At 43.0% G+C, this 26,383-nt stretch overlaps 1 protein-coding gene across 4 annotated transcripts; it reads left to right on the forward strand.

Annotated features, from left to right (window-relative positions):
- The first annotated feature begins 341 nt into the window (after positions 1-341).
- On the forward strand, positions 342-26,001 carry LRRC32 (leucine rich repeat containing 32). 4 transcript variants are annotated; one of them, XM_090134152.1, is made up of 3 exons: positions 456-593; positions 11,444-11,534; positions 15,973-25,998. In XM_090134152.1, exons 2-3 carry the CDS (start codon positions 11,448-11,450, stop codon positions 17,911-17,913), a joined length of 2,028 nt encoding a protein of 675 aa, XP_089990278.1. In that variant the 5' UTR covers positions 456-593; positions 11,444-11,447; the 3' UTR covers positions 17,914-25,998. The 4 variants fall into 4 exon arrangements, with proteins under 4 accessions (XP_089990281.1, XP_089990278.1, XP_089990279.1 ...); XM_090134153.1 differs by lacking the exon at positions 456-593 and adding an exon at positions 2,864-5,668; XM_090134154.1 differs by lacking the exon at positions 456-593 and adding an exon at positions 5,730-6,767.
- Positions 26,002-26,383: the final 382 nt, after the last annotated feature.

Consider the following 26,383-nt stretch of genomic DNA (forward strand, 5'->3'; position numbering starts at 1 on the left):
ATTTGCATTTTTTGGGGGGTACGTGGGTCTATGACCCCTGGACGGTCCCATGTTGCTTTTGAGTCCATAGGGCTGTCCACCTCTGCTTTGTCCCCATGATTTGCCCCAGCCCAGCCCGTGTCACCGAGCTCTGCAGAGTGGATTTCTGTGGTGCTCACAGCCTGTTCCGTGTGTCAATACGAGAGAAGCGTAATCACCAGCTGAGAAACTGCAGGAAATAAGCCAAGGTTGAATGAACGAAATGGAAAATAAAGAGAAGCACAAGAGGACACACACATTTTAAAACTATTACGGAGGTATGCGTTCACGTGCTCATGGGAGCCTGGGAATATATAAGAGCTCATGACTGCGAAGGAATGAATTCAAGGACCGGTCTATGGGGAGCGTGGTCTTTTTTTTTTTTTTTCCCTGTGACTTCAAACTTCTCTGCGAGCTCACAGAGTTTTAGTCAGCTGGCATGCAACAGAGGTACGACTTCCCCAAGGAAACTCTTCCCCGGCTTGCGCTGGGACGGCTGCTGGGAGCGTCCGGGAGGCAGAAAACTGCAGGCAGAAGCGAATCCTCCTCCTCCTCCTCCTCCGACCCCACATCAGGTACGTGGAGCAGCGCTGGGAAGTTGAGCTGGGAGCTTTTCGGCTGTGGGGACGCACGGCTGCTGCCTTTAGAAATAGCACAGATGGGGAAGGTGCTGTATAAATAAGATAGCTGTGTTTATGCGCTGGTTAAACACTCGATGTAAATGTCTTTATCTGCACAGCTGTACATTCAAGTCACGGGGACTTGAGCTGCAGAGAGTTGCACTCTCTAAGTTCATTTGTAGCAATACGGGCATTAACTCTGTGTTAGCGGCCACAAAAGATGAGGAGATATGTTTTTTTCCTTTCTTCACAGCACTTTATTCTATTTATGGTGTTACTGCATTGTAGTGCCCTGAACCAGGAGTGCCGCAGAGATCGGCACTGTGTGCACTGATTAATGCTGCTCTCCCAGCACTCTGACACTGCGTCCTCATACAGCCTTGGGCAAATCGCACTGTCCCAGGCTGAGATGAAATGAAATGCTGCTTAGCTTGCTGCTCTCCTCACTGTCAGTGCTGTCACTGGGCTCTCTGTGGTGGAGCACGAGGTGTGGGTTAGCAGCATTGGTCTATTTCTCCTATCCTCACAGCTTGAATGTCACCTTGAGTGAGCAGTGACTTATTGGTAGTGGCTGTTGTGTTGCATCCGAACTCATAAGGAATTGATGTTTAGAGGATATTTGGAAATAACAAAGTTCTACAAAATCCTGGTCCATATAAAAGCCACAGAAAATATTTTAAAGCCAAGCTCTGTTGTATTTTTGATCAAAGTACACATATGTTTCCCTTATACAGAATCCAAAGTTTGGCTTTCCACGAAAAAAAAAAAAAAATCTTTTTTTTTTTTTTTAACCAAGATGTATTTTTTCCAGATTTAAAATTATCTTGTTGAAGAATTTTTTTTTTTATTTCAACAGCAAAAATTTATGATCAGTCTTGTCTTTCTAAAGCAGATCAGTGACTGGATCAGTACTTGGCCTTTATTAATACAGTGATGAATGAATTCACATGAGGGTATCAGTGTTGTGCAAGTTAAATGTACCAGTAATAATTTTCCTCACTTCATTTTATCTCCTGTTGTATTGAGTATCCCCTGTTGTATCATATAAATTAAGTACATCTATTCTCAAAAATTGACTCCACTGTCAGAAAAACTGCTGAAATGAAAACTGATTCCTCTCTCTATTTTACTGTGCGTAGGTTAAAGCTGGCCATTATGGTTTGGTTTGTGAGTTTGTGTTTCTCCAAGAATTTTGTTCTCTGCAGAGAGAATTTCAGGTTCAGATAGTTTCATCTTCAAGTGCCAGCTCACACATCTTTGGGTAGATAGAACTTTTTGCATTTTCACGTTTTGCCTTCCTTTTGCCCAGCCCCTCTCTTCCAAAGTATTGAGGCTGAAGGCTTCATACAATACTCATTCATTTTATATTTTTTCTATTTTTACAAAAACAGTGGTGAATGAAATAGGGGAACTGGTTAAATCCTGTATGTATTTGATGTCCAAGTGGACTGGAAAGTTGATGTCTCCCAAATAGTCTTTGGTGGGGAAATGTTGTTGGCTGCCTGGCCTGATAGAGATACCTAAAGAAAGAGGGCTGTATGGGAGAGAAAGAACGAAGGCAACAGGCAGGGAAAAAGCCTGATTTAAATCATGCAGGTGTTGTGGGATTCATCGGTTTGTGGACTTGATGCTGGAGAGACAGGAGTTTGAACCTGTTCATGGTGCCTGTCATCACAGAATAGAATGTCTTGGGTTGGAAGGATCTTCAAGGGTCATCAAATTCCAAACCCTCTGCCACAAAGAGGATTGCCAGCTGTTGGATCAAGAGCCAGATCGGGCTGCCCCAAACCCCATCGTGTTGTTTAACATTAATGCGTACAGGGCATCTAGTTTCTCTGGAGAGCCTCTGGAATGCTTCGCCATTCTCTCCATGCAAAATTTCCCCCTGACACCTAACTGAACTGAAGCAGGAGAGATGCCGTAGGTCTCAGGAACTAGAGCTGTGCCTCCTTCTGAAAGTCTGTGCCTGAGGATGGCCTGGGATATCTAGTTTTTATTAGGGTTAATATTACTGTTGCCCCCAGCTCCCTGGTGGGATGAATCACCGGGGAGCTATTCTGGCCTAAGGGAGCAAGACGTGTCCCACTCCTGCCCTTGCAGTTCAGGCAAACTTTCTAAGGCGGGAGTTTGTTTTGTTTACTTCTCTGGAGAGTTTGATTCATGCAGCTTGACACAGGACTCAACCCAAAAGCAGTGCCTTAGAAAGCAGCAGCGTTATGGATGGACAGACTCCAAAAGGGCTGAAAGTTCAAGACATATAATCGTCAAGACATATTCTTGTTTATCAGAAACCCTTGGGAACCTGCAGCAAATTGCGGGCAGGCTCGTGAGAGCCAAAGGCTGGGATTTGCTTTTCCTACTGTGGGCTATGCTGGGAAGAGGCTTTGGAGGAGTGATCTCAAGAGACACTCATCTCTGTGTTGTGTTGGATCCCTAATTCATAGAATCATAGAATCATAGAGTCATAGAGTCATAGAATCATAGATTGGCTTAGGTTGGAAGTGATCTCAAAGCACACCCAGTTCCAACCCCTGCCATAGGCTGGTTGCCCCCTACCAGTTCAGGCTGCCCAAGGCCCCATCCAACCTGGTCTTGAGCACTTCCAGGGTTGGGGTATCAACAACATCTTTGGGCAGCTTGTTCAGATCTTCCAATCTGTTTGATGGAGGTGACCCAATCCATCCGATGGATTCTGCGTTGAATCATAGAGTCATTGAGATTGGAAAACACCTCTAAGATCACCAAGTCCAACCCACCGTGAACACTAAACATGTCCCTCAGAGCCACATCTACCCTTTCCTGGACACATCTGGGGACAGTGACTGCAGATGCAAGTACACATGGTTCAAAAGCCTTTTAAGGTGTAAATTGCTGGGTAGAAAACAGCATGAAAATATTGGCAATAGGAAGTCATCCAAAGGCTCCAGGGTCTGAAACTTTTGTTTTCTGATTCTCTTTATAAAAGAGGGCAAAGACAGTAAGGATATTGCTATGGCTGATCATTCCCAGGGTGGTTGCTGTGCCTCTAAGGCAGTGGTTTTAATGAAGTAAAGTCCTGAGCAGCAGAATCAGTGCATGCCCTTCCCTCCTGCTTTGCCATTTGTTTCTGTCCAGGCTCATCTTCACAGTTGAGATGACACAACTGTGTGGCCACTCAATAAATCAGCCTAAGGTAAAGAAATGCAAGAAACCCTGTTATTTTACCAGCAAATCCAAGGTTCCCAAAATGCTCTGAAGATTCAGGCATCAGAGAATGTGAGGCTGCAGTCATCCAAAGCACTCAGCACTCTTTGTTGTAGGTAGATTTGTATTCCATCTCCAAATACTAATCAAATTTAATCATAGAACCATTGAGGTTGGAAACAACCACTGAGAACATCAATCTTCAAGATTGCCAGTCTTGAAGAGATTACCAACCCCAATCCATCCCCACCATGCCCACTGACCACGACCTGTAGTGCCATATTCCCATGGTTCTTGAACATCTCCAAGGGTGGTGACTCCATCACCTCCCTGGCAGCCTGGGCCAGTGCATTACCACTCTTCTGGAGAATAATTTTTTTCCTGATACCTAATCTGAATGTGCTCTTTCCAAAGGAAAAATATTTGATATTTTTGATCTTTTTTTTTTTTTTTTTTGATGTTTGATATTTGACGTTTTCTTTGCAAAAATAGTTGCATGTTTCAAGCACTATTGCATGATGCTGATGATGCAACCCAGAGGATCCAAAAGGCATTGTAACCTCCAGACACCACAATGTTCCTCAGGTCCAGGTTAGCGACGTTCTCACTGGCAAGCATTTCAGCTGAGTGTTAAGCCTGAGCTTTTCTATCTTCTGTACCTAATTGTACCCCTTCCCAGCTATATGCATACTGACACATCTTCATAGCATTTAATCTCTCATTTTGGGGTACATGCAAGCAAACAGTTTGATAAGAGCCCAGTTCTGGTGTATTACAACCACAGGAAAAGCATGTTGCAACACTTCTGGCTCCTGAGCCTGGGGGACAAGAGTGGTGAAATCAGTGTAAAGGAGTGTTTTCCAGAATTAGTCCAAAATTAGCAAAAGGAAGTGAGGAAACCAGCAATTAGACTGCTGCTCCAGCCCTAGAGGGCAGCAGAAAATAATAAATAAAAAGCAGAGCTCGCAATCATCATGGCAAAAGCGTCCCTTCTGCAATGGGATTTTTTACTTATGGGTTGGGTACACTGAGCAGTACTATGTACAGAAGCTTGGACCACTCTAACTCCATCAATCTCCTGAAGTCTTGCTTTATGCCTGGAAAACCCCAATAAATCTTCAGTTCAGGTGCGTTGTGGCTGACTAGGCGATGGACTGGATGATCATGGGTGGGCTTTGCCAACTCTAATCATTTTATGTCATTAAATGCCCATCTTGCCATCAGATCATAGGACGCTGTGGGCAGCAAAAAGAAGAGGGAGAGTTCAGGATTGAAGATTACGGGCTTTCTGTTTTATCAGCCGTGATATTTAAACCTTTAACCCCCAAGCAGCTGTTTTCTTAAGTGTGATTTAGGTGCAGGGGTTGGAGGCTGCAACCCTTCAGGAATGAAAAACACAGACACAAAACCCCAAAAATAAACATTCCGCCCACCCCGCGTGTGCAGCCAAACAATGGCATCGGTGACAATAAGTCACTCATTCCCCACGGCTCAATCCCAGCAGCTTCCCTGGAAAAAATCCTTGTTTCCTCCCCTGCCTGGCGTGAGGACCTCAGGATGCTGCGCAGGGAATGACGCTGCTCTGAACGCACAGTGGTGGCTGGAGGACACAGCAAAAGCCAGCAGGAAGACCAGCGACTTAACTGAAAGCAGATACTGACCCACATGAGGTTGTTTCCCTGAAAATGTCTTCAATCTGAAGTTGTCTCTTGGTGTCTCAAACGGGTGAAGGTGAATCTGAAGATTAATTTCCTTCTGTCAGGGCTGAATCTTTGTTGGAGAGCTGGATATGCTTTTTAAAGGGATGACAAGCAGTGTATGGGGATGTGAGAAGCCCTTGGAACCAGGTAAATGTGGAATATTCACTCTTTTTAACTGTGAGGGCTCAGGCTGGATATTAGGAAAAGTTTATTCTTAGGAAGAATGGTAATGTATTGGCACAGGAGCCCAGGGAGGTGGTGGAGTCACTGTCCCTGGAGGTGTTCAAGAGCCATGGAGATGTGGCATTGAGGGACATGGCCAGTGGGCATGGCAGGGATGGGTTGGGGTTGATCTTAGTGATCTTTTTGGTCTTTACCAACCTTAACTATTAAAAGATTTCATGATTCTAAGAGAGCAGCAAAGCTTCTTATGTAAAAAAGTACCAGACCTGGGAAGTTTGGTTTGTATTTGGTGTCTTCTCTAGGAGTTGAACTTGACGACTTGGGTCCCTTCCACTGCAGGATATTCTATGATTCTGTGATTCTAGGATTCTGCAGTTCAAATATAATCCTTCTTCGGCACAGGAGAACATCACTGTTAATTGCCTAAGCAGCAACAAGAATTACTTTCAGGGAAAATTTGGAAGGTGCTGGTGTTGTTAACTGCAAACAGCATATGTGAATGGTCTCAGGTTTAATACTGTGTAAGAGATGGAAGTAAGTGTTGCTCTGCAGTGGGAGCTGGATGAACTGTGTTTAAATCTGACCTCTTCCTTGGTTTTCAGATACATTTTGGGGGCAAATCACTGCCTATGCCATTCCATCTCTGGACATGCTGGCATGGCATGAGTACCATGCTTTTTCTATACACTTTTTCTATTGACCTACTTGATAAGAATCCTCGGGAGAGTCGCTCACTTAATCCACTTCAATTTTAAAACTGTAGACGAGACTGAGTAACTCTGACATATGGAAAACTGCGTGAGCAAACTGGCAGCGTGTATGGAGCTGCTTCATGCAGCAGGATTGGGTCTTGATGCTGTTCTACAGCAGAACAATGGGGCTTTTGTGAGCCTTCAGCGGACAGCTGTGACCTGCCAAGAGGGAAGAGACATTGGGACACAGCACTGTGTCATACCAAATATTGCTATAGTGGGTTTAGAGATTGTTTGGAAGAAGCATAAGCAGGAGGAGCTCCTCAGCTGGGCAGCTGAGAACTGAAAAATGCCTCAGGAGGATAATTTCTGTGAGTGCTGGGGCCCATCCTATTTAATATTTTTATTGATGATCTGGAGATGGGGATTGAGAACACCCTCAGTAAGTTTGCAGATGACACCAAGCTGGGAGGAAGTGTTCATCTGCATGGGGATAGGAAGACCTTACGGAGGGATCTGGACAGGATGCACCAATGGGTGGAGGCCAATTATTTAAGTTTCAACAAGAGCAAGTACCAGGTCCTGCACTTACATCACAACAACACTACAGGTTTGGGACAGGGTGGCTGAGAGTCTGTGTGGAGGAAATGGGCCTGGGGGTGTTGGTTGATGTTCATGAGCCAGCACTGTGCCCAGGTGGCCAAGAAAGCCAATGTTATCCTGTCTTGTGTCAGCAATAGCATAGCTGGTAGGACTGGGGAGGTGATCATCCCTCAGTACTCAGCTCTGGTGAGGCTGCACCTCACTTCAAGAAAGACATTGAGGCCCAGGAGTATGAAGGGTAACAGAGCTGTGAAAGGTCTGGAGCACAGCTCCTATGGGGAGCAGCTGAGGGAACTGGGATGATTCAGTCTGTAGAAGAGGAAGCTCAGGAGAGACCTTAAGGCTCTCTACAATAACATAAGATTGAGGTGAGGTGGGAGTGGGCCTCTGCCCCCAGGCGACAGTGATAGGATGAGAGATCATGGCCTTAAACTGCACCGTGGGAGGGCTCGGGTTGGAAAAAATTAGGAAAAATTTCTTCTTAGAAACAGTGGCAGCACATTGGCACAGGCTGCCCAGGAGGTGGTGGAGTCAGCATCCCTGGAGCTGTTCAAGAACTGTGAGGATGTGGCACTGAGGGATGTGATCAGTGAGCATGGTGGGGATGGGTTGGGGTTGGATGTGGTGATCTTAGAGGTCTTTCCAACTTTAATGATTCCATGCTTCATCCCTGGAGGCATTCAAGGCCAGGCTGGATGTGGCTATGGGCAGACCTAGTCTGCTGGTTGGCGACCCTGCATGTAGCAGGGGGGTTGAATCTCAATGATCATTGCGGTCCTTTTCAACCCAGCCCATTCTATGATTCTATGAAGCTATGATTCTACGACTCATATTTGTAGGGAAAACGTCATGTCTTACAGCTTCAGGGTTCCAAGGTGACAGCCAACACAGAAACACTTTGAGGGGCAAAGTCCTTGATACTACAGATCTATTTTATGTAGTAAGACATTAAGTCATGTTCTTGCATTCAGATACTTCAAATTGTTTTATAAATGTATAATTTATGAAGTTTTAAAACACGTTAAGACAAGGATTTTGCCAAGGTTATAATTTAAAATGAAAAGGGATCATTTTTGTATCATGACGAGAGGACAGAGCAAACTGCATGAGTTGCACAATGTCCATCAGGATGGTGCCTTTTGTGGGTGACATCCATGGAGATTTCATCATCTTAATTTGTTGGATTCAGACAGAAATTATTTCCATTTGAAGGCTCTGAGTAAAGCCTTATAATTCACACATCATCAGTGTGTTTGTCTTTTCTCTCAGTTTCAGCAAACCCAAACAACAAACATCATTTTCTCCTCTCACTCCCACACAACCCCTCTTGCACAGCATCCCCAAGCACACACCCCCTGTAGTCTGGGCAATGGAGAATGGAGCAGGAACAGCAGAGACATTATAGATGGTGGTATAAAAAATTCCTTCTACCATGGAATGGTTATGGAGCATTTTGCAAACATTAATTAAAAGAAATGAGAATGAACATCTTTGGTCTAATTTTAGAAAGAGGAACAGGCTTCTTATCCTGCTGCTGAGCTCCAAAGATAAACCCCAAGCTCTTTCATCTCTGGATCCCGGATCATTATTCATCATTAGTTGTCCCTCTAAACTGGAAGGGATATGCAATCTGAAAAACAAAGCATAACTTAAAGATTTAGACTCCTCTAGTTCCCCTTTTCCCAGTACATACCTCTTTCTCTGGTTGGGAAGAGATGTGCATTGTTTCACTTACAAGTTTGTACACATACGCCCAACTAGGACACAGTGTACTAAGAAGCAGAACCCACTTGTAAGGTCTTGGTGTGCATCTCCTGAGCAGAATTTACTGTCATGCTGAGCACTGACCTGATGGAACCCTCAGGAGATTTATCCCGTAGTCAACCCATTGTCATCACTGCTGAACAACTGCCATTGCTGCATGGAAGTACAGCTCTCAGCTGCATCTCTCAAGCAGTGACTAATTGGAGGGATCTCCACCAGATGGGAATGATCCTATCTCCTCTCTTTTGTTTCCAGCCTCATGACATTTTGTGGGTGGAAGCCACTGAGTAACAGGACATGTTTGCTATCTTTTGGAGGCATGTGAGAATGGGATTGATGTATAGTTGGAGCTTGTAGGATACAGGCTTGCTCCTGGAAAGGCTTAAGAGCCGTGCTAGTTAAACACTGCTGTGTGGCTTCCAATTGGGAGCTGGCACATGTCTGTGTGGCTTGGGATATGGACAGGACTGACCTCGATCTGAAAGGGGTTGTGTGAAGAAACTGTATTAATGCAGACACCTTCAGCATGTTTGCTATAGAGGGTGTCATAAAGAGGTGATATCTGGAGTTCACATCAGTGGTGACCACAGCTTCGATAAAATTTATTCACTTTAAATGAGATAGAGTCCCTGTGCCTATAATTTTCCCATCTAATAAAACAGAGCTGAAAGCACTTTGACAAAGTCTGAGAATCTGAATTCCTACCAGATTTTTTTGGATTGAAGGATTTGCCATCTCCAGCTTCACAGGACTGTGCTTTCCATATCCTAACTAATACTTGAAGCACTGAAACAGGTTGCCCAGAGAGACTGTGGATGTCTCATCCCTGGAGACACTCAAGGTCAGGCTGGATGGGGTTCTGAGCACTTGACTGGGCTGTGGGTGTTCCTGTTCAGTGCAGAGGAGTTGGACCAGATGGCCTTTAAAGATCCCTTCAAACTCAAACAATTCTATTCTGTGAATCAAATTATAGAATGGCTTAGGTTAGAAGGAATCTCAAAGATCATCCAGTTCCAGTGCCCCTTCCATGAGCAGCGTTGCCAATCATTAAATCAGGCACCAGCTCAGGCTGCCCAGGACTCCATCCAACCTGGCCTCGAGCACCTCCAGAGATGGGGCGATCACAGCTTCCCTGGGCAGCCTGTGTCAAGACCTCACCACTCCCTCAGTGAAAAACTTTCCCCTTACATCCAATTGAAATCTTCCCTCTTTTAGTTTAAAACCCTTTATCCTATCACCATCTACCGTGTAAAAAGTTGACTTCCTTCTTGTTTACAAGTTCTTTTTAAATACTGGAAAAGGATCCTAACACTATGTTGATACTTTTTTTTTCCCTCTCTGAGCATCATTTGCTAAAACCTAAATGACTCTTTGGGATCCCTGGGACTGAACCCTAGCGGCTCAGATCACTTGTTGGCTAGTGAACACCCTGAGACATACGGGCTCTCATCTTCCTGAAAACTCTTTCCTTTAGCATTTCTAAGTGAGCAGTTGACGTGATGTAGGGGCCATTGGCCTTACCTGCTGGAGCTCATAGAATTGGTTGTCCATTTAGAAACATAGAATCATAGAATCGCTCAGGTTGGAAAAGAACTTAAAGATCATTGAGTCCAACCACGACCGAACTAAACTACCCTAACAACCCTCCACTAAATCATGTCCCTGAGCACCACATCCAAATGGTTTTAAACACATCCAGGGATGGTGATTCAACCACCTCCCTTTTCCCTCTATGCCCACTGATAGGTCTTCCAGATCTCATTATTCTTTTTGCAGTTGTTTCTGCGCTGTTTTCTGGAGTGCTTTTCAGACAGTTATTTCTAATGAATTTCTGGTTTCACACAGATCTGTTCCATTTTGTGTCTGACTCCTTTTAAGTCATCAGCTTTCAAATGTATTTTAAAGCTTGCCCATACCTGGGATGTGTAAAATGGAAAACTAACATTTGGACAAAAGGTTCTCAGTCCATTATTTATTTAAGCTGTTTGTATTAACTCAACAAAACTAGATGCATGGTGACTAATGTGTGTAAAAGCTCTTTGACACTGTGGGATGAGAGAAGTGGAAACTATTGTGGATGGAAATGGAAATGGCTCCCAACTCTTGTTTCTGAATGACAGTTCTTGTCTTCCATCAGGACTTGGCACCTATAACTCCAGAGCAGTTAATGTACTGAGTGGGAACTCTAAGAGATCACTTAATCTTGAGTAGTTGTCTTTCTCTGTGACACCAGAGACATTGTCCAGCTTGGGCATCTGGACTTTAGGGTGTCACCTGGGTAGCAGCTGAAATAAATCACACCAGGGCAACCTCACAAAATGCCTTGAACCTTTCTTTCAAGTCTTTATGTAGACCTCTCTATTTCTTGCTCGTCTCAAAGAGATACGGATACACATAGGTGGATGCATTAATTTTAGGAACGTGGTTGTGATAGGTCAGTGGTTAATGGCCTTTCCCAACCTTAATGATTCTACGAGTGGACATGGTAGTGATGGGTTGATAGCAGGACTAGATGATTTTATTGGCCTTTTCCAACCTTAATTATTTTATGATTCTAATTCATCATACTGCAAATGTGCCTTTCTGTGATAGGTGATTTTCTGATGCCAGCTTTCTCATGCATGCATGAACTGACTGTGGTGCCATGTCTGACATCTAACCATAACCAATTTCCCTGCAGAACCATGAGACTATACGTTGTCTTCCTCTTGTCAGTGGTGAATGGAGGGATGTCCAATCATCAGCCTGCTGAGGGGATGCCCTGTGAAATGGTAAGGCCACTTCAAGATCTTGGGTGAGGCTGCAACTCTCCATAACAGGTGCTGCCCAAATAACGATGCTCTCTGTGAAGAGAGTTCTGTGAAAAGGTTTTCCCTGTTGGCAGAAATGGGCTTTGCTGGGTTAGCAGATGCTCTGAAGACTGCTCTTGGGTTATGACCATTTCTCACTGCAGCCACAGCACATACAAGGGGAAAAAAAGGGAAGGGTGTCATCTTTGTTTTTTCTAAGGGGTATTTGGTTGGAAGAAATTTGACCTGATTTCCCCAAGGCTGAACAGGCATCCTGTGACTCTGTGACTGAGGCAGAGAAGGAGCTTAGACCTAAAATCCACTTCTTTATATCAGGCCTAAGTTCTCTGTGCTTTAAACAAAGCCTCTTCTGTGAAATACAGCAGCCTTTGTAATATGATTGTGTCTGACTTCTGCCCTGACACAGCATTGCTGTCAGGGAGTTACACCTGACTTCTAAAAAAAGTGACAAAGCCTCTGGCTCCTGTACAAAATTTTCTCCTTGGATTTTTGCAGGCACCTGGTACAATATTAAAGTTATTCATAGCTGAACTTTCTCCCTTCCCTATCCAAGTGCTGCTGACAGTAACATGCCATTTAAAAATACTTCTTCTTTTTTTTTTTTTTTTTTTTTTTCTAATGTTGAAGCTGTTCAGCACAAATCCTTGAGAATTTCCAAAATAGGGAAAAAAAATAATTTGCTAGCTGTACACATCTCCCTTATGGGACTCATTCCATTCCTGCCCACCCTGCTGCATTGCTGTGCTTCCTGAATTCCAGAGAAATTAAGACCTAGTATATATAAAAAGATCTTGGGAAGGTGGCTGGACATCTCAGCTCATTGGCTGCCAAGGGAAGACTGATGAACCCACCATAAACATGACAGCTTGGGTCCCATGTATCATAGTCACATGAATGCCAGGCGAGACATGCAATAATCCGAGCAGATTTCACTCCGTCCCATTTCTTGATGGCTCACAGATCAGGCTGATTGCTGAGAAGTAAACACATGCTTGTTTCCACCACTCCACTGTAAACTGCTTCCAACAGGCCAATTGCACGGGCCAAAAATCCAAGGCTGTACGCAATGAGTCTGGGATAAATTCAGCTCTGGCCACAGCTGGGGGTTGGGATGCTCATCTGGTATAAATTAACAGCTCAGCATTGTTAAAGTCAGTGGAGCTTTGCCACTCTTCATTTGCTGAGCACTTCATCCAATGGAAGGAGGAGGGTGTAAATCTAAACACATTTCCACGCAGCATAAAGAGGTTTCTGGGCTTGCTGATGTGCCCGCTGGGACTTCCACTTATTTCATAGAATGATTTTTTATCACAGCATCTTTTTTTTCCATGTTACCTTCCCTGCTGCAGCGCTTTTAAGATAAGAAAGGCTCAGAATTGGAAAGTTTCATCCCAGGTCTCCTGGAAGAGGCATAAGTCAGAAACCTGGGCACCTCATTGCTCATGTTCTTGTAGGTGCGCCAATCTTGTAAGGCTTTAGGAGGTAAAATGTCCCTTAAAGCCTTTCTACTGAGCTAGGTCAGAACCAGCCATCTGCTTCCTTACAAGACAAGAAGGTGCAGCTTCAATGTCAAAAGGTTCTTCCTAACTCACGTTGCCTACCAAGGAGAGAATATTTCACAAGTTCTTCCTCCTAAAAAAAGATGTGTCTGCTAATTCATGTTAACTGACAAAGGAGAATCTTCCAATAAAACATACAAGGGAAAGGTTTTCATAAAATTTTGTATTACCTTGCATCAACGTCATGCAATAATATATCATAGTGATTATCATCGGTTATCAGCCCACAGGTGGTGCATATGCAAATTGCTAAGACTTCATTGTGTGGTGAAGCCTTTACCTGGACAGCGCTTCTAAAAAACATACAAGCTGGCCCCAGGTAGCTCCAGCCCAAATTCTTTGGCTCTAACTCCTAAGAGAAGATATGGAGGAACAAGGCCTTGGATCCAGCTGCTTTGTTTGCAGGGCTGTCACTAAGACGGGTGACAACTTCCACACAGTGAAGGACTGGAGTTGGAATTCAAACGATGGTCAACTTTTGAGTTGTAGGGTCATTTTTTCACCAGAAGGCAAACATGAAATGAACCAAGTGTTCCACGCTCCTCCCAACGGGCTTTAAACAATCCAGTGACAGCACCAACAGAGCTGATTAAGTAGGAACATGAGACTGACATAAACTTCTCCAGCCTCAGGCTGCCAACTTGTTGAGCTACAGGGGGAGAAGGGGAGATACACACACAAACAGACACTGTTTGCTCAGTCCCATTGAGATGTACTTCATCTTTCCCTTCTGGTGCTGATGAGAATGAGATTCATGCAGTTTGAGCCCAGAGGGAGAAAAGATGGTATATAGAACAGACTAGCTAAGAAATTCAGCAATGATCAAAATAGTGAAACCAATGAAAATTGAGAGGGGAAATATTTTAGGGACAAATGTCAGACTGTGAGGTACGGATTTTATCAGACCCTTTTATCACTTGGAGAGTTCAGTGCATGCTGTTTAAAGGCCCAATCCTGTAAGATAAGTGGGAAAGTGGTGAATTGGGACTGAGTTTTCAATGAAAACCTGAATGGCATTGGATGGTGCTGGTTACTCAGAGGAAGCAGAGTGTACTCAAAGTGTGTGATTTAATCCCAGAATCATAGAATCATAGAATTGCTTGGGTTGGAAAAGACCTTCAAGATCATCAAGTCCAACCCCAGATCATTAAGTCCAACTGCAAAATCAGATCTTCGGGAAAGTTATACCATGGGAAGGACTGTGGAGAAACCTGAGTATATCTGGCATTTATATGAGCACTTACAATTCTCCGTCACATTTTTATGTGCTCTTCAAAACTCTCATAATGGAAAAGGGGGTCACAAAATAGGAATATTGCCCCACTTCTGAGCAGATCCGTCACTTCATCCAACTAGAAGTTCACATGAAACAGATGGTTTATAATATTTTTTAAAATTAATGTTTCTGTAATGTTGTAAAAGCTAATGCAGAGCTTTACGTCATGGAATCTGGATTCTTTTTCACAGAAGTTAAAATTCATCAGATTTTTTTTTTTTCTTTCTTTCTGATCTTTCTACAAACAGTACATGACCCGGTCACCCATATACATTCATAACAAGAGTTTTCTTCCAGTAGATTAAATGCTGTCTAAGCCTTTTGCATTCCACTTCCTCCCACTGCTGTGTGTTCCCCTTAATAACAAAATACAGCTTGACATTTATGCGAGGATGATTATCTCAGTGTTTCCAGGGTTCCTTATGAACACACATTCCAAATTTTCCTTTGGACATGGATTCAATCTTAGGTGCAATTAAACAGGCATGTATTTGGGAGATGAATTGGATGAAGTTGAATTTTTCTCCGCTCTGCTGCTGAGAAGTGGGTGAAAACGTGTGACCATCACCACATACATTTTTCTCCTCACAGCTGGCTTTACATGATATGCCTTCCTGCTGCAAGCATAGAATCATTAAGATTGGAAATGATCTCTAAGTTCAGCTAGTCCAACTGTCCACCAATACTGCCCACTAATCATGTCTCTAAGTACATCTTCACTGTTCTTGAACACCTCCAGGGATGCTGACCACATCAGTTCCCTGAGCAGCCTGTTCCAATGCCCAACCACTTTTTCAGAGAAGTTTTTCCTAATGCCCAACACTATTATGTCCTGTATGGACGATGCATGAGTATGAAGCATATGGATGGAGCATAAGGCATGCTCCCCAAGAGAGGAATTATTGCCTTAGGAAAAGGATTCCTATGTATAGCATAAACAGAAAGAGTTTGGAAGTTTGCATCAGTAGTGTATGAATAGTTGAACGACCTAGTTTGTTAGGGGCACACTGCTTATCTAAGTCATGGCTCTAAAGGAAGGCAAAATCAAATATTTGAGGGGCATGACTAACAAAGAGAGAGCTTATGATTTGTACCATAGCATCCTTATCTTCCATGCTTTGGGAACTATGCTGCCAACAGAGAGGAGCCCATCTTAGTACCACTTCTTGCATGTAGAGTTTGCAGAATCCATCGGAGTGATTTAGAATAAAGCTGAGAAAGGCAAAGATCAGAAGAAACGTGAGGAAAAAGTGCTTGATTACAATGGAAACAAACAAATTCACTTGGAACTACTAAAATAAGCCTGGGAAAAAGGAGAATGTGTAGTAGATATTATATGTAGATACAACTCCACTAGTTTAGGTTAGATATATGAATTGAAAGGAGTGCTAACAGTTAGCTGCAAAGAAGCATTAGGATGGTTGTGCTTGCTGCATGAACATTCAAAGAAAATTATATGAGAAGGACCTTACTGGTTACTGAACATTATTTTCTTTAAATTTCATACAAATATGTTTTTAATCTGTCAGGTGACCTCCCATTTTCTCTCTTTTTTTCTTGGCAGGCAAACTTGCAGGCATTTTGCCACAACAAAGACCTTCACCAAATCCCTCGTGAGCTCCATCCAAATGTAAACAAGATAGATCTATCTGGAAATCTGATACAAAGCATCCCTGAAATGCCTTTACCCCTCTACACTTCCCTCCAGTGCCTCGATTTAAGCTCCAACCAGATAAGCTTCATCACGCCTGGAGTCTTTGCACACATGACAAGTTTGCTGGAAATAAATTTAGCTAACAACCACTTGTATGAGCTTGCTCAAATTGGGACAGAAGGGATTGGACTTTTACCCAAGGTGGAGATACTGGACTTGTCTCACAACAGTCTCTACAATGGGATGGCTGAATATTTCATTAAACGAGCTCCAGCACTGCGCTATCTTTCACTGGCAGGTAACAGTATTATAATGATATCACACAAGATGTTTCAGGGATCTCCCAGTCTTGTGGAGATAGATCTTCAGAGTAATATCATCATGGAAATTGAAGAAGGTGCTTTTGAGACTCTACTGAATCTTTCCAGACTGAATCTCTCCATGAATTCAATTACTTGCATCTCTGATTTTAACCTCAGGCAGTTGGAGATACTTGACCTCAGCAGGAACAGCATTGAATCCTTCCACACCACAGCATCAGATGATGAGTACAGCTTAAGATGCTTGGATCTGAGTGAAAACAAACTGCTTCGCTTCCCAGTCTTCCCTCAGGTGAACAAGCTGGTAACTCTGAATTTATCAAAGAATTTAATTCAGCTCACAGCTGAATCCTCTCATAATAAAATGGACTACATGGAGAATGAATGGTTAGATGCTCCTTTTCATCTTCTTGATCAGAAGCAAAGTAGAAACAAAAGTTCTCTTAATTTATCCCAACTTGTATACCTAGACTTAAGCTACAATGAAATCAAATCCATTCCGGATGAGTTCTTCAGATCGATGGTGTCTCTTCACACCCTTAACCTCAGTAAAAACTGTCTACAGACTTTTGAAGTAACTTCTCACAGTACATTGGTCTCCTTAACTGTCCTCGATTTGAGCTACAATGCTTTGCAGAGCCTCCTCCTACATGCTGACACACTGCTGAATCTGAAGGAGCTCTATATTCAAAACAACCATCTTCAAACCCTCCAATTTGACATCTTCTCAAGACTTCCAAGCCTCAGATGGCTCAATCTACAGAGCAACAACATCACTCTTTGCAGCATGTACTCAGGATTAGCAAAGCAAAGACTCGCTGGAGAGGAAAATGGTTGCATATCATTTGTTGATGCTCCTGCTCTTCAGCATTTGTTTCTAGCTGACAACATGCTGAGCGTCCTACCAGCACACACTTTCTTCAAGACTTCTCTGATTTTCTTGGATCTTTCCATGAACCCGGGGCTGACAATTGAAGTTAATGCGCTATCTGGACTGGAACAGTCACTTGAATACTTGCATTTACACGGCAATAGTCTGATAGAATTAAATATTGACTTGCCTTGTTTTAGTCACCTTAGACACTTAAACCTCTCTGAAAATCAGCTGAGTTGGTTGCCCAAGTGGGGCAGTGGCTCTCCACTGGAAGTTCTGGACCTACGGAACAATAGGTTTAGTACATTACAGAACAGCAATATTTTAGCATTAGAAAATTCTCTTAAAAACTTGTATCTCACTGGTAACCCACTCAACTGCTGTGGAAACATTTGGCTGTCATCGATGATCCAGAACAAAAATGTCCAGATCTTGAACGTAGAGCATCTAACGTGCCAATACACCCAGAACTTTGGATACCAGGAAGAAATGCACATTGGGAACATTAGACCAGAAGACTGTGAAAAAGAGGATCTAAAGAAAATCAACTTCCTTATTATATTAACAGTTGTGTTGGTTTTATCCGTCATCATCATCGCTGTGGGTTCGTTCTTTTGCTTTCGCAGGCAGAACTTCAGCCAACAGTTTAAAGCATAGCACAGAGATTGCCTTGAAAACCGAAGAAATCAGGTGCTACACTGCCGCCGTGTAGAAATGAAGGGTAAAATTCTTCTCCTTGACTTTTAACTGTGGATTTTAAGGCAGTTTCACAGCTCCCCTGAACTACCCCACTACAGGGTTGCAGGGAATTAAGGGAGAGTTTACCACATTTTGCATTTGCTTTGTTCACAAGCAGATCTGCCTACATCTGTAGTAGACTCTGTAAAGCCCTGTGGTTGTGAGGGAGGTGTGATTTAAACCAGACCAAAAGAAAAAGCCCTCTAAATCAGGAGACATTTCACTAAACTCAGAGATGCTTGTTGATGTCACCTCCATAGCAAGGCTTCATATATACATATATATACATATAACACTATAGATGTCCATAGTGTTATAGCAATCACTATCTTTATGCCAGCTGTTGATGACATCAGCTGAATAGGAAAGCCCTTCTCAAACTAGTTTAACTCTATGAGATGTTACTCCTTACACTGAGATTTGTGTCTGTGTGTGTGTTGTTGTTGTTTTTTCTCCAAAAAACCTCAGAAATGAAATCTCCTAACATTAAAATGAAATCACAAAATCACCAGGACAGCCCAAAACAGGATATTTCACTGTAACAGAAATCTCAGGTGTGAACCCAGACTTGCTCAGAAGATCACAGGTCCACAGTTCAACTCAAAGAGGAGAAATTTGCCCCTCTCGTGCAATACATATTTAACTGGGTTTAATGTGAAGAAATTCATCTCTGGGGTGGACGCTTTCTAAAAGAAAAGTCTTAGAGAATGAATTTCAACCAGCTATCTTTGGACTGAAATGCTTGTATTTCTAAGGAAAACTGTTGGGAACTCACTGCATACAGTTGCATTTCAATGCAAAAAGATGATGATTATATATCTATTTTTAAAGGTCACATGAGGCTAGACATGTTTTAAACACAAAAGTGAGAAACAAGATGCAGGGAACTGAGTCCTGGGCCATTATTCAGATCAGAGGTCCACTATCTTTCCCGACTGAGGACTGGTTGCTAGTAGAAGTCTCTAGATCTTCAATCTGTGATGGGTTTAATATGATCAACCTGTTGTGTTGCTAAAAGCAGACACTGACATATGTTATGTCCTGTACTCTGATGGCAGATTCACCCTTTTGAAGTGAAAAAAAAAACACTTTCCAACAGCAGGAGCCTGACCTACCTACGGGACCCAATGGCTTTGAAAGGAGCCACAATGGGTTCTCTGTTAATGCCAGGAAATGTGCATTTCAGCACATAAGAGAAATAGAAGTCAAACCAAAAGCTGTTCAGGTAAATAACTCAGAGTCAAATTGCTGCTCCACTACTTTTTTCTTCATACTAGTGAATGTCAAAATTAACACACTACAGAAGGATGTATAATTCTATTTTTAAAGCAGATGTGTAAGTAACCAGCTGGTCATTTGTGTTGCGGGATTTTGTACAAGAAAAACACCTTTGAATTTTGTAAAATACACAGGGACGTGAACATATTAAAGCACCAGCTTGGAATACTCCACAAGCGAAAAGTTATGTCTTCCTATTCTTTCTATGGTGTTCAGACTTCAGGTCTATGACTTCCAATCCCAGCTGGGGTATATTTTAGAGTACAACCAATGAACATAAAGGAGATCTGATGAAGATGTACACAAATGATGTTGGAATAATGATGTTGGCAGAGCCAGTAGGCAGGACCATGGCACAACGGTCCAATATGTGCAAATCGCAGAATCACTGAGTCACAGAATCACAGGCTGGTTGAGGTTGGAAGGGCTCATCTGGTCTAATCCCCTTGTTCCAGTAAGACCATCGAGAGCATATTACCCAGGAAAATGCTCAAACAGTGAAAAGCCAATGAGAGCCAGCACCGTGCATTCTTCCAAGCTCTTATTCTTTTAGGAGAAAGTTTGCACAAGCAACAATCCCTGCGCTTAGTTGGAAGCCTGGTGCTGAAGTCCTTGAGCTTTTCCTTTGATGTGAAAGCAAGCTGTGCTGTGTGCCCCGACATGGGCAATTTAGCCATACTCTGAGTTCATGCCTTTCTTATTGAGCACAGTCAGATAACATCTGCTTCTGAGACACAGTATTAGCTCGACTGCCACAACTGGAATTAGTTAATAACCTGACGACAGAGCCAAACCTATTTAATTAACAGTTTTAACACTGCTTTTTGTTTGGCTGTACCAAAAGGAAGTGCTTGTTATTACTAAACATCTGGGACCAATTAGGCTTCCATTGACTTCCATGGGAGCAGAAAAGCTTTCTCGAGGAATGGGCCCCAGGAGTAACATGCAGCATGGCTCATTTGGATTTCCCTGTTAGCAACATAAGCAAGTGAGAAGTGACATGAGCCTGCTCATGCCAATTTGGTTATTTTAAATGGGATGAGGAGTGTGGGGAAAAGGAAATGTGAATAAAGGAGTTAGAAGAGGGAAAACAGGGATTCAGTGCTCTTATTCCTCAAAATAGAGGTACAGATATGTTAGCTCAAACATTAAGGTATCTGTCCCTGCACCAAATCTAGCTATTACTCTCACATTACACATCTTTCCACTATTTATCCATGTTGTCTCAATAAGTTGGAAAGATACAGGTAAGCTTTGATTTTGTAATCTCAGTTTACACCCTGATAGAATCATAGAACAGCTTGGGTTGGAAGGGACCTCAAGGATCATGAAGCTCCAACCCCCCTGCCACATGGAGGGCCACCAACCTCCACATTTAATACTACACCAGGCTGCCCAGGGCCCCATCCAATCTGCCCTTGAACACCTCCAGGGATGGACGGGGCATCCACAGCCTCTCTGGGCAGCTGTTCCAGCACCTCACCACTCTCTTAAAGGGAGTAAGAGGGTAAAGAATAGATTCCTCTTCTAAATTCCTCTTTCATCAAGTCCCTGCAACAACATCTGCTTATGCAAAGGGAGTTTGTGCTAACACAAGAAATGTCTTTCTGGGATGTGTAGTACGTAACAGGGGATTTATGAAGAAAATGCAACTTTTTTGCCATTGGAAGCAGCACACAGCTTCCTCTCTGAGTTTGCTTGGGGTAGGACAACAGATCTCCTTCACATATTTCCTATCACACAATTGCTACACGTGAGACTCTAAGTGGTTCTTGTGATTTGTTCCCAAAAACGATTCTCTGCAGTGGGGTCAGAGAGATGTAAAGCAATGGAGGCAATGGAGAACTCCCAGAGTGGGACACTGAAAGTCCAGCAAGTTGTGACTGATTTGGTCATCCATGGAAAGTCAAGTCCCATTTTTCAAAGGCAGGAGCTTTTCCTGCACAGCTGAAACAAAATAACACCTGAGCTGAGTGATATAGAGCTTCTGATTGCAGAGCTCTCTGGCCGTTCTATGGTTCTATGATTCTATGTAAAGTATCCTGTGGTCATATCTATTATTTTCTATAAATAATTGCCAACTTTGTTTGTGCACACATGCAAAGGCACAAGTGCACACAGGTCAGTATCAGAAATACATCACTTACAGATTAGAATCACAGAATCATAGAACCATTAAGGTTGGAAGAGACCTCTAAGATCATCCAGCCCAACCATCCACGTACCACCAATATTGCCATCTTCCTCAGTGCCACATCTCCACAGTTCTTGAATCCCTCCAGAGACAGTGACTTCACCACCTCCCTTAGCAGTCTGTGCCAGCACTTGATCACTGTTTCAGAGAAGTTCATTTAATCTAAATTAACAGACTTCACTGAATGATATTCTTCAATACAAATAGCTTGCAGTACGAGTGGCTGCAGATTTCTGTTTCATACTTGTCTGCATGAAGCAGTTTGATTTTCAAAACCGACCAATGATTATTTCAGACATTTCAACATTTTCATCTTGCACCTGGCCCATCCTGTAAGAAGCCCAATTTTCCAAAAATCTGCATCCCTCTCATGGCCAGACAGTGTTAAGAAAAGGAGGAATGGTTTTAAACTGAAAGAGGAGACTAAGGTTAGATGTTTGGAAGAATTTTTTTTACTCAGAGAGTGGTGATGCCCTGGCACAGGCTGCTGTGAAGCTGTAGGTGCCCCATCCCTGGAGGTGCTCAAGGCCAGGCTGGTTTAAGCCCTGGGCAGCCTGAGCTGGTGAATAGCAACTCTCTCCATATCAGGGGCAGTTGGAAACCCTCCAAACTAAGCTATTCTATGATACCAACCCAACCATTATGTGTTTCTGCAATCTCCTCTCAAAACCAGACCTCTGAAGTATGTCTTACACATTCCCCAACAAGACTGAAACTGCAGAGGTTCGTACACCTTCATTCACTTGAGAATCTCCTTGCTAATGATAGTTGCCCACCATGTCAGTGTTATGGGTATGTGAAGAGCTGAAATACAGCAAAGCTACTGATGAGTGGCTCCTCGTCCTGTGGTCTGCTCTCAGAAGGGCAAGTTAAATACCCCATCATTCACAGAGCAGTTATTCACCTAGCTTCACTTGGGTAAAAGATGAGGATTAACCACAAGGAATGAAGAAAAATGAACTTGAGGGTCTGCAGCTTTCTGGCAGCGTCACAACTATCCAGCTGGAGCAGATTTTAGTCTCATAGGTCACGGCTTGGTGAGGGGCCAAGCAGAGTTGGCCAAGAAGCAGAAGGAAATGGGGATAAGAGGAGCTGAGAGCCATTGAGGAGGGAACAATGGGACAGGGAAACTAAAAAAGTGTTGATGTAATACTCTCCAAAATGAAAAGCATCCTAGAGAGCTGAAAGTAAGTAGTAATCCACTGCTCCCCAACTCACCAATGAGGTGAAACTGAAACAGAAGGACAAGAAACTGAAAAAGCAGATAAAAGCTTTCTAGGAAGGCTATCAAATTACACGACTTTCTTGACCAATGCAACATGATACTAAATAAAATATGAGTAAATAGAAGGGGACAGTCCTGCAACTTGGAGAGGGAAAATCACTTTTCTCCCGTGATATTTTTTCAGTTTTGTTGTGATGCAGAGCCAGGTTAGTTCCACAGATGTTCTCCTCCTGTTCAGTTATAGCATTCATTACATCAAAGACATGCACTTTCCAGGTTCAGAAGTTATATCCAGTGTTCCTTTGATATCATGACCATACCCAGGAGAGTGAATAAATTTTGCAATAGCAAATGGCAAAGGTGACATCAAGAAATATACCTTTATGAAGAAACATTCTGGAAGGTGAAAACAGAAGAGATTAATCTCTACTGTTTCTGACTTCTCCATAAAATAGGGTGGCGAGGAGAGTTTGGGGACCTGGCAACAGGAGGAGAGAAGAAGGGAAATCCATTTTCATGCAGGAAAGCCACCAAGGAGAAGAAGGTTTGCAACGGATGACTGAAGAGGATGCATGGGGTGAGGAGAACAGAAGGAGAATAAGCACAGCTAAATCAGGAATTTGGAAGAGGAACAAGGGTGGAATGGTTAGGATGAAATCATGAATAAGAAGTAGAGAGTGGAGGAATAAGGGCAGAATGAGAGACAAGGCAAGCTGCATACTGCTTTAGCTAAATTTCTGTATTTAAGTTGTATTTTGTTACTGTGGGGTTGGTACTAGGAGAGTGGCATTATTTAAGCCCTTCATTTGTGATCTGGGTGGTGGGACAGAGCCTTCACTGTGTTTGCAGATGACACCAGGTCAAGTGGTTGACATGCTGGGACAGAGCTGCTATTCAAAGGGATATCCCACAGTAAAGGAATGATCCTACAGAAACTTCAGCAAAGAGTGAAGATCTGCACTTTGGACAGAACAAGCTTGCCTAGTAGTCTGGGAACTACTTGACCATAGCTTTGCCAAAGTAACTTTGCTAAAGAGGACCTGAGGGTACTGGTGGACAACAAGTTGTTCATGAATCAACATCATGCCCTAGTGAGAATGAAATCTAGCCGAATATTCAGCTACATTCACAAAATCTGAGTTGAGAAATCAATGCATGCTGATGTTCCCCTCTACTTGGCACCTCTAAGACCACATCTGGATACTGTCCAGCTGTTGGCCTCCCAGTGCAGAAGAGAGATGGATGAACTGGAGCATGTCCAGTGGGGCTGGAGCATATGATATCTGAGGAAGAGATGGGAAGAACAAGATTTTTTCAGCTCAAAGAAGAGACCATGAGGGAAAATCTTTTGGCAATACTGGAAGAGCAGTTAGAAAGAAGACAGATGGTAGTCAATACTTAACATTGGAGTCGATCCCGTTCTGATCTGGGAGATGGATTGGAGCCAGAGACCCCTTCTAACCTGAATTATTCTATGAGTTCCTGGAAAAAAAAAAGAAAAAAAAAAGAACGGGTCATCTTTTTATGGATGGGTAGACAAAATTCTGAGGACAGCCTCTTAGTGGTATCTACTTCCTGCACTGCAGCTGTATTTGGCAGTCCAAGTGTCCTCAGAGTTGGTAAAAGTTGTTGATGTTGATGTCTTCTGGGAAAACCACAGTCCAGCTACCTAGTTAGCTGAACCTTTCTTCATCCATCAGCTGTATTAAATATATCTCCATCAGATCACATGGACATCTAGACACCCACACCAAAGTATCTTAAGCCTGAGCTAAAGGCTCAACTCATTTGCATAAGCATATTGGCAGTAGGTTTAGTCTTTGGCAAGGAACTGGTGCCATTTAGATGTTCCTGATGTTTGGGCTTCAAAAATACAGAATTTTCAGGTGCAAAATAGCATCCAGAGGAAACCTTGCTATTCCAGCTAGCCTCCAGCTGGAGGCCAGGTAGCATATCCCAGGGTATCACAAAGGCCACCAAATATGTTTCTGGGCATCCAGTCAAGCCCAGTTGGATAGAACAGTCCAAGTCTGTTGAAGTCAGAATTAGTTTGAAGAACAGATACTCCAAGTCCTTTGCTTTACCTGGTTGTTGTGTTAGATCTGGTCTCCGAAATTTAATGTCACTTCACTCTCAAAAACAGAAATCAAGACTGGTTTTCAGCCAGGAAGGGTTTGCAAAAATTTTCTGTCTGTGCATATTCACTGTTATATTATGTGTTTTTCTTCTTTTCCCATGGTCTAATTGCTTTTCCACCTTGCTGCTTCCTTAGGCTGCTGTCGGGGAGGCTTTCTAGAAGATACAATAGAGTGCAATGACATCATGAGTTTGAGTGCTACAGAATGTGACACTTCATTTGATTTGCATCATGCACTTTCTACTGTTCTTCAGTAAACCTCTGGGCTCACCCACATGAGATATCCTTAGGTGTCTCCTAGGAGGATACCTGTGTGCTTTACAGTAAAACAGACCACTTACTGTGGTCTATGGAGCAGTCCATCAGCTTGCCCAAAGAAGTGTTGGATACTTCATCCATGAAGACATTCAAGGTCAGGCTGGATGGGGCTCTGAGAACCTTATCGAGTTGTAGGTGTTCCTTTTCATTGCAGGGGATTTGGACCAGATGGCTTTTAAAGGTCCCTTCCAACTTAAATGATTCTAAGACTCAAGGCACAAATGTTTATTGTCTTTTTCTTTCCCCTTCTTATTTCACAACTTGCCTGTTGAGCTGTAGGTCTTATGCAAGAGTTGTTATGGGAATAAAGCCTTATCTCAAAGAAATATCTTCCTTTGTTTGGATCGAATAAAAAGAGTTTATTTCCCTTACTTTCCTTCCACCTCCTCCCAACCTCCCCCTCCCCAAAATAAACCAGCAAGAAAAGCCTAAACATATAACTAAAGATGATAAATTTTGGATAAAAACACTCCAAAGACCCTTTCTTTTCCACTGCAGTGCTTCAGACCCCTCCACAAATTGGAATCAAAGACACAACATGATGGTATCTGAGCTGTGACAGCATGGCAATCATTTTGCTGGTTGAGTCAGTACAGTTTTCAAAGACAACTCAGCCATAACTGAAATAGATCGAGTTACATTCTGATCACCAGCCAGACCCCATTAACTATCTACTGCTCTCCCTGCTTGTGAAGTCATGGAAACCATTTTCATGTTTTGCTTGACAACTAGGGCAGGTTGAGATGACATCCAGTATCAATTACATCCTGACTAGGGATAATTTATGTGGCCACAAGACCCAACTCATGGCAGCTGCTGCTATCCCCCTTCTGCTCTCTTTGTACTCCTTGAGATCACTGCTCCTTTCTTTCAGGAATGAGGTTACAAAATGTGGTGAAGTTTTCCAGCCAGACGCTGTGAGAGAGTTCAGAGGGGATGCAGCAGCCACTGGGATAGGTGTGAAAAATGAGACCTTTGCAGAAAGGTTATGAGAATGGGTTCGCTGTGGAAGGAGGAGAATTAAAGCACATAAACAGAAAGGGATGTTTTAAACATTCTGAATCAGTAGGGAAGGAGGGGAAAAAAAAAAAAAAACACCACAGAAAATGTAAGTCAAAAGTTAGTCAAAAGTTTTGGGTGGATTTTTTACAGTCTTAGTGGTGATGTAGATGTAAATGTGCGTCAGGATTGATCCTGAACCCCAAAGAGTCAGGAAAGACTCCCTTCTGAAAGAGGA

Source organism: Phasianus colchicus, chromosome 1, assembly GCF_987193195.1.
Source record: "Phasianus colchicus chromosome 1, bPhaCol1.hap1.1, whole genome shotgun sequence".
Lineage (NCBI taxonomy): Eukaryota > Metazoa > Chordata > Aves > Galliformes > Phasianidae > Phasianus > Phasianus colchicus.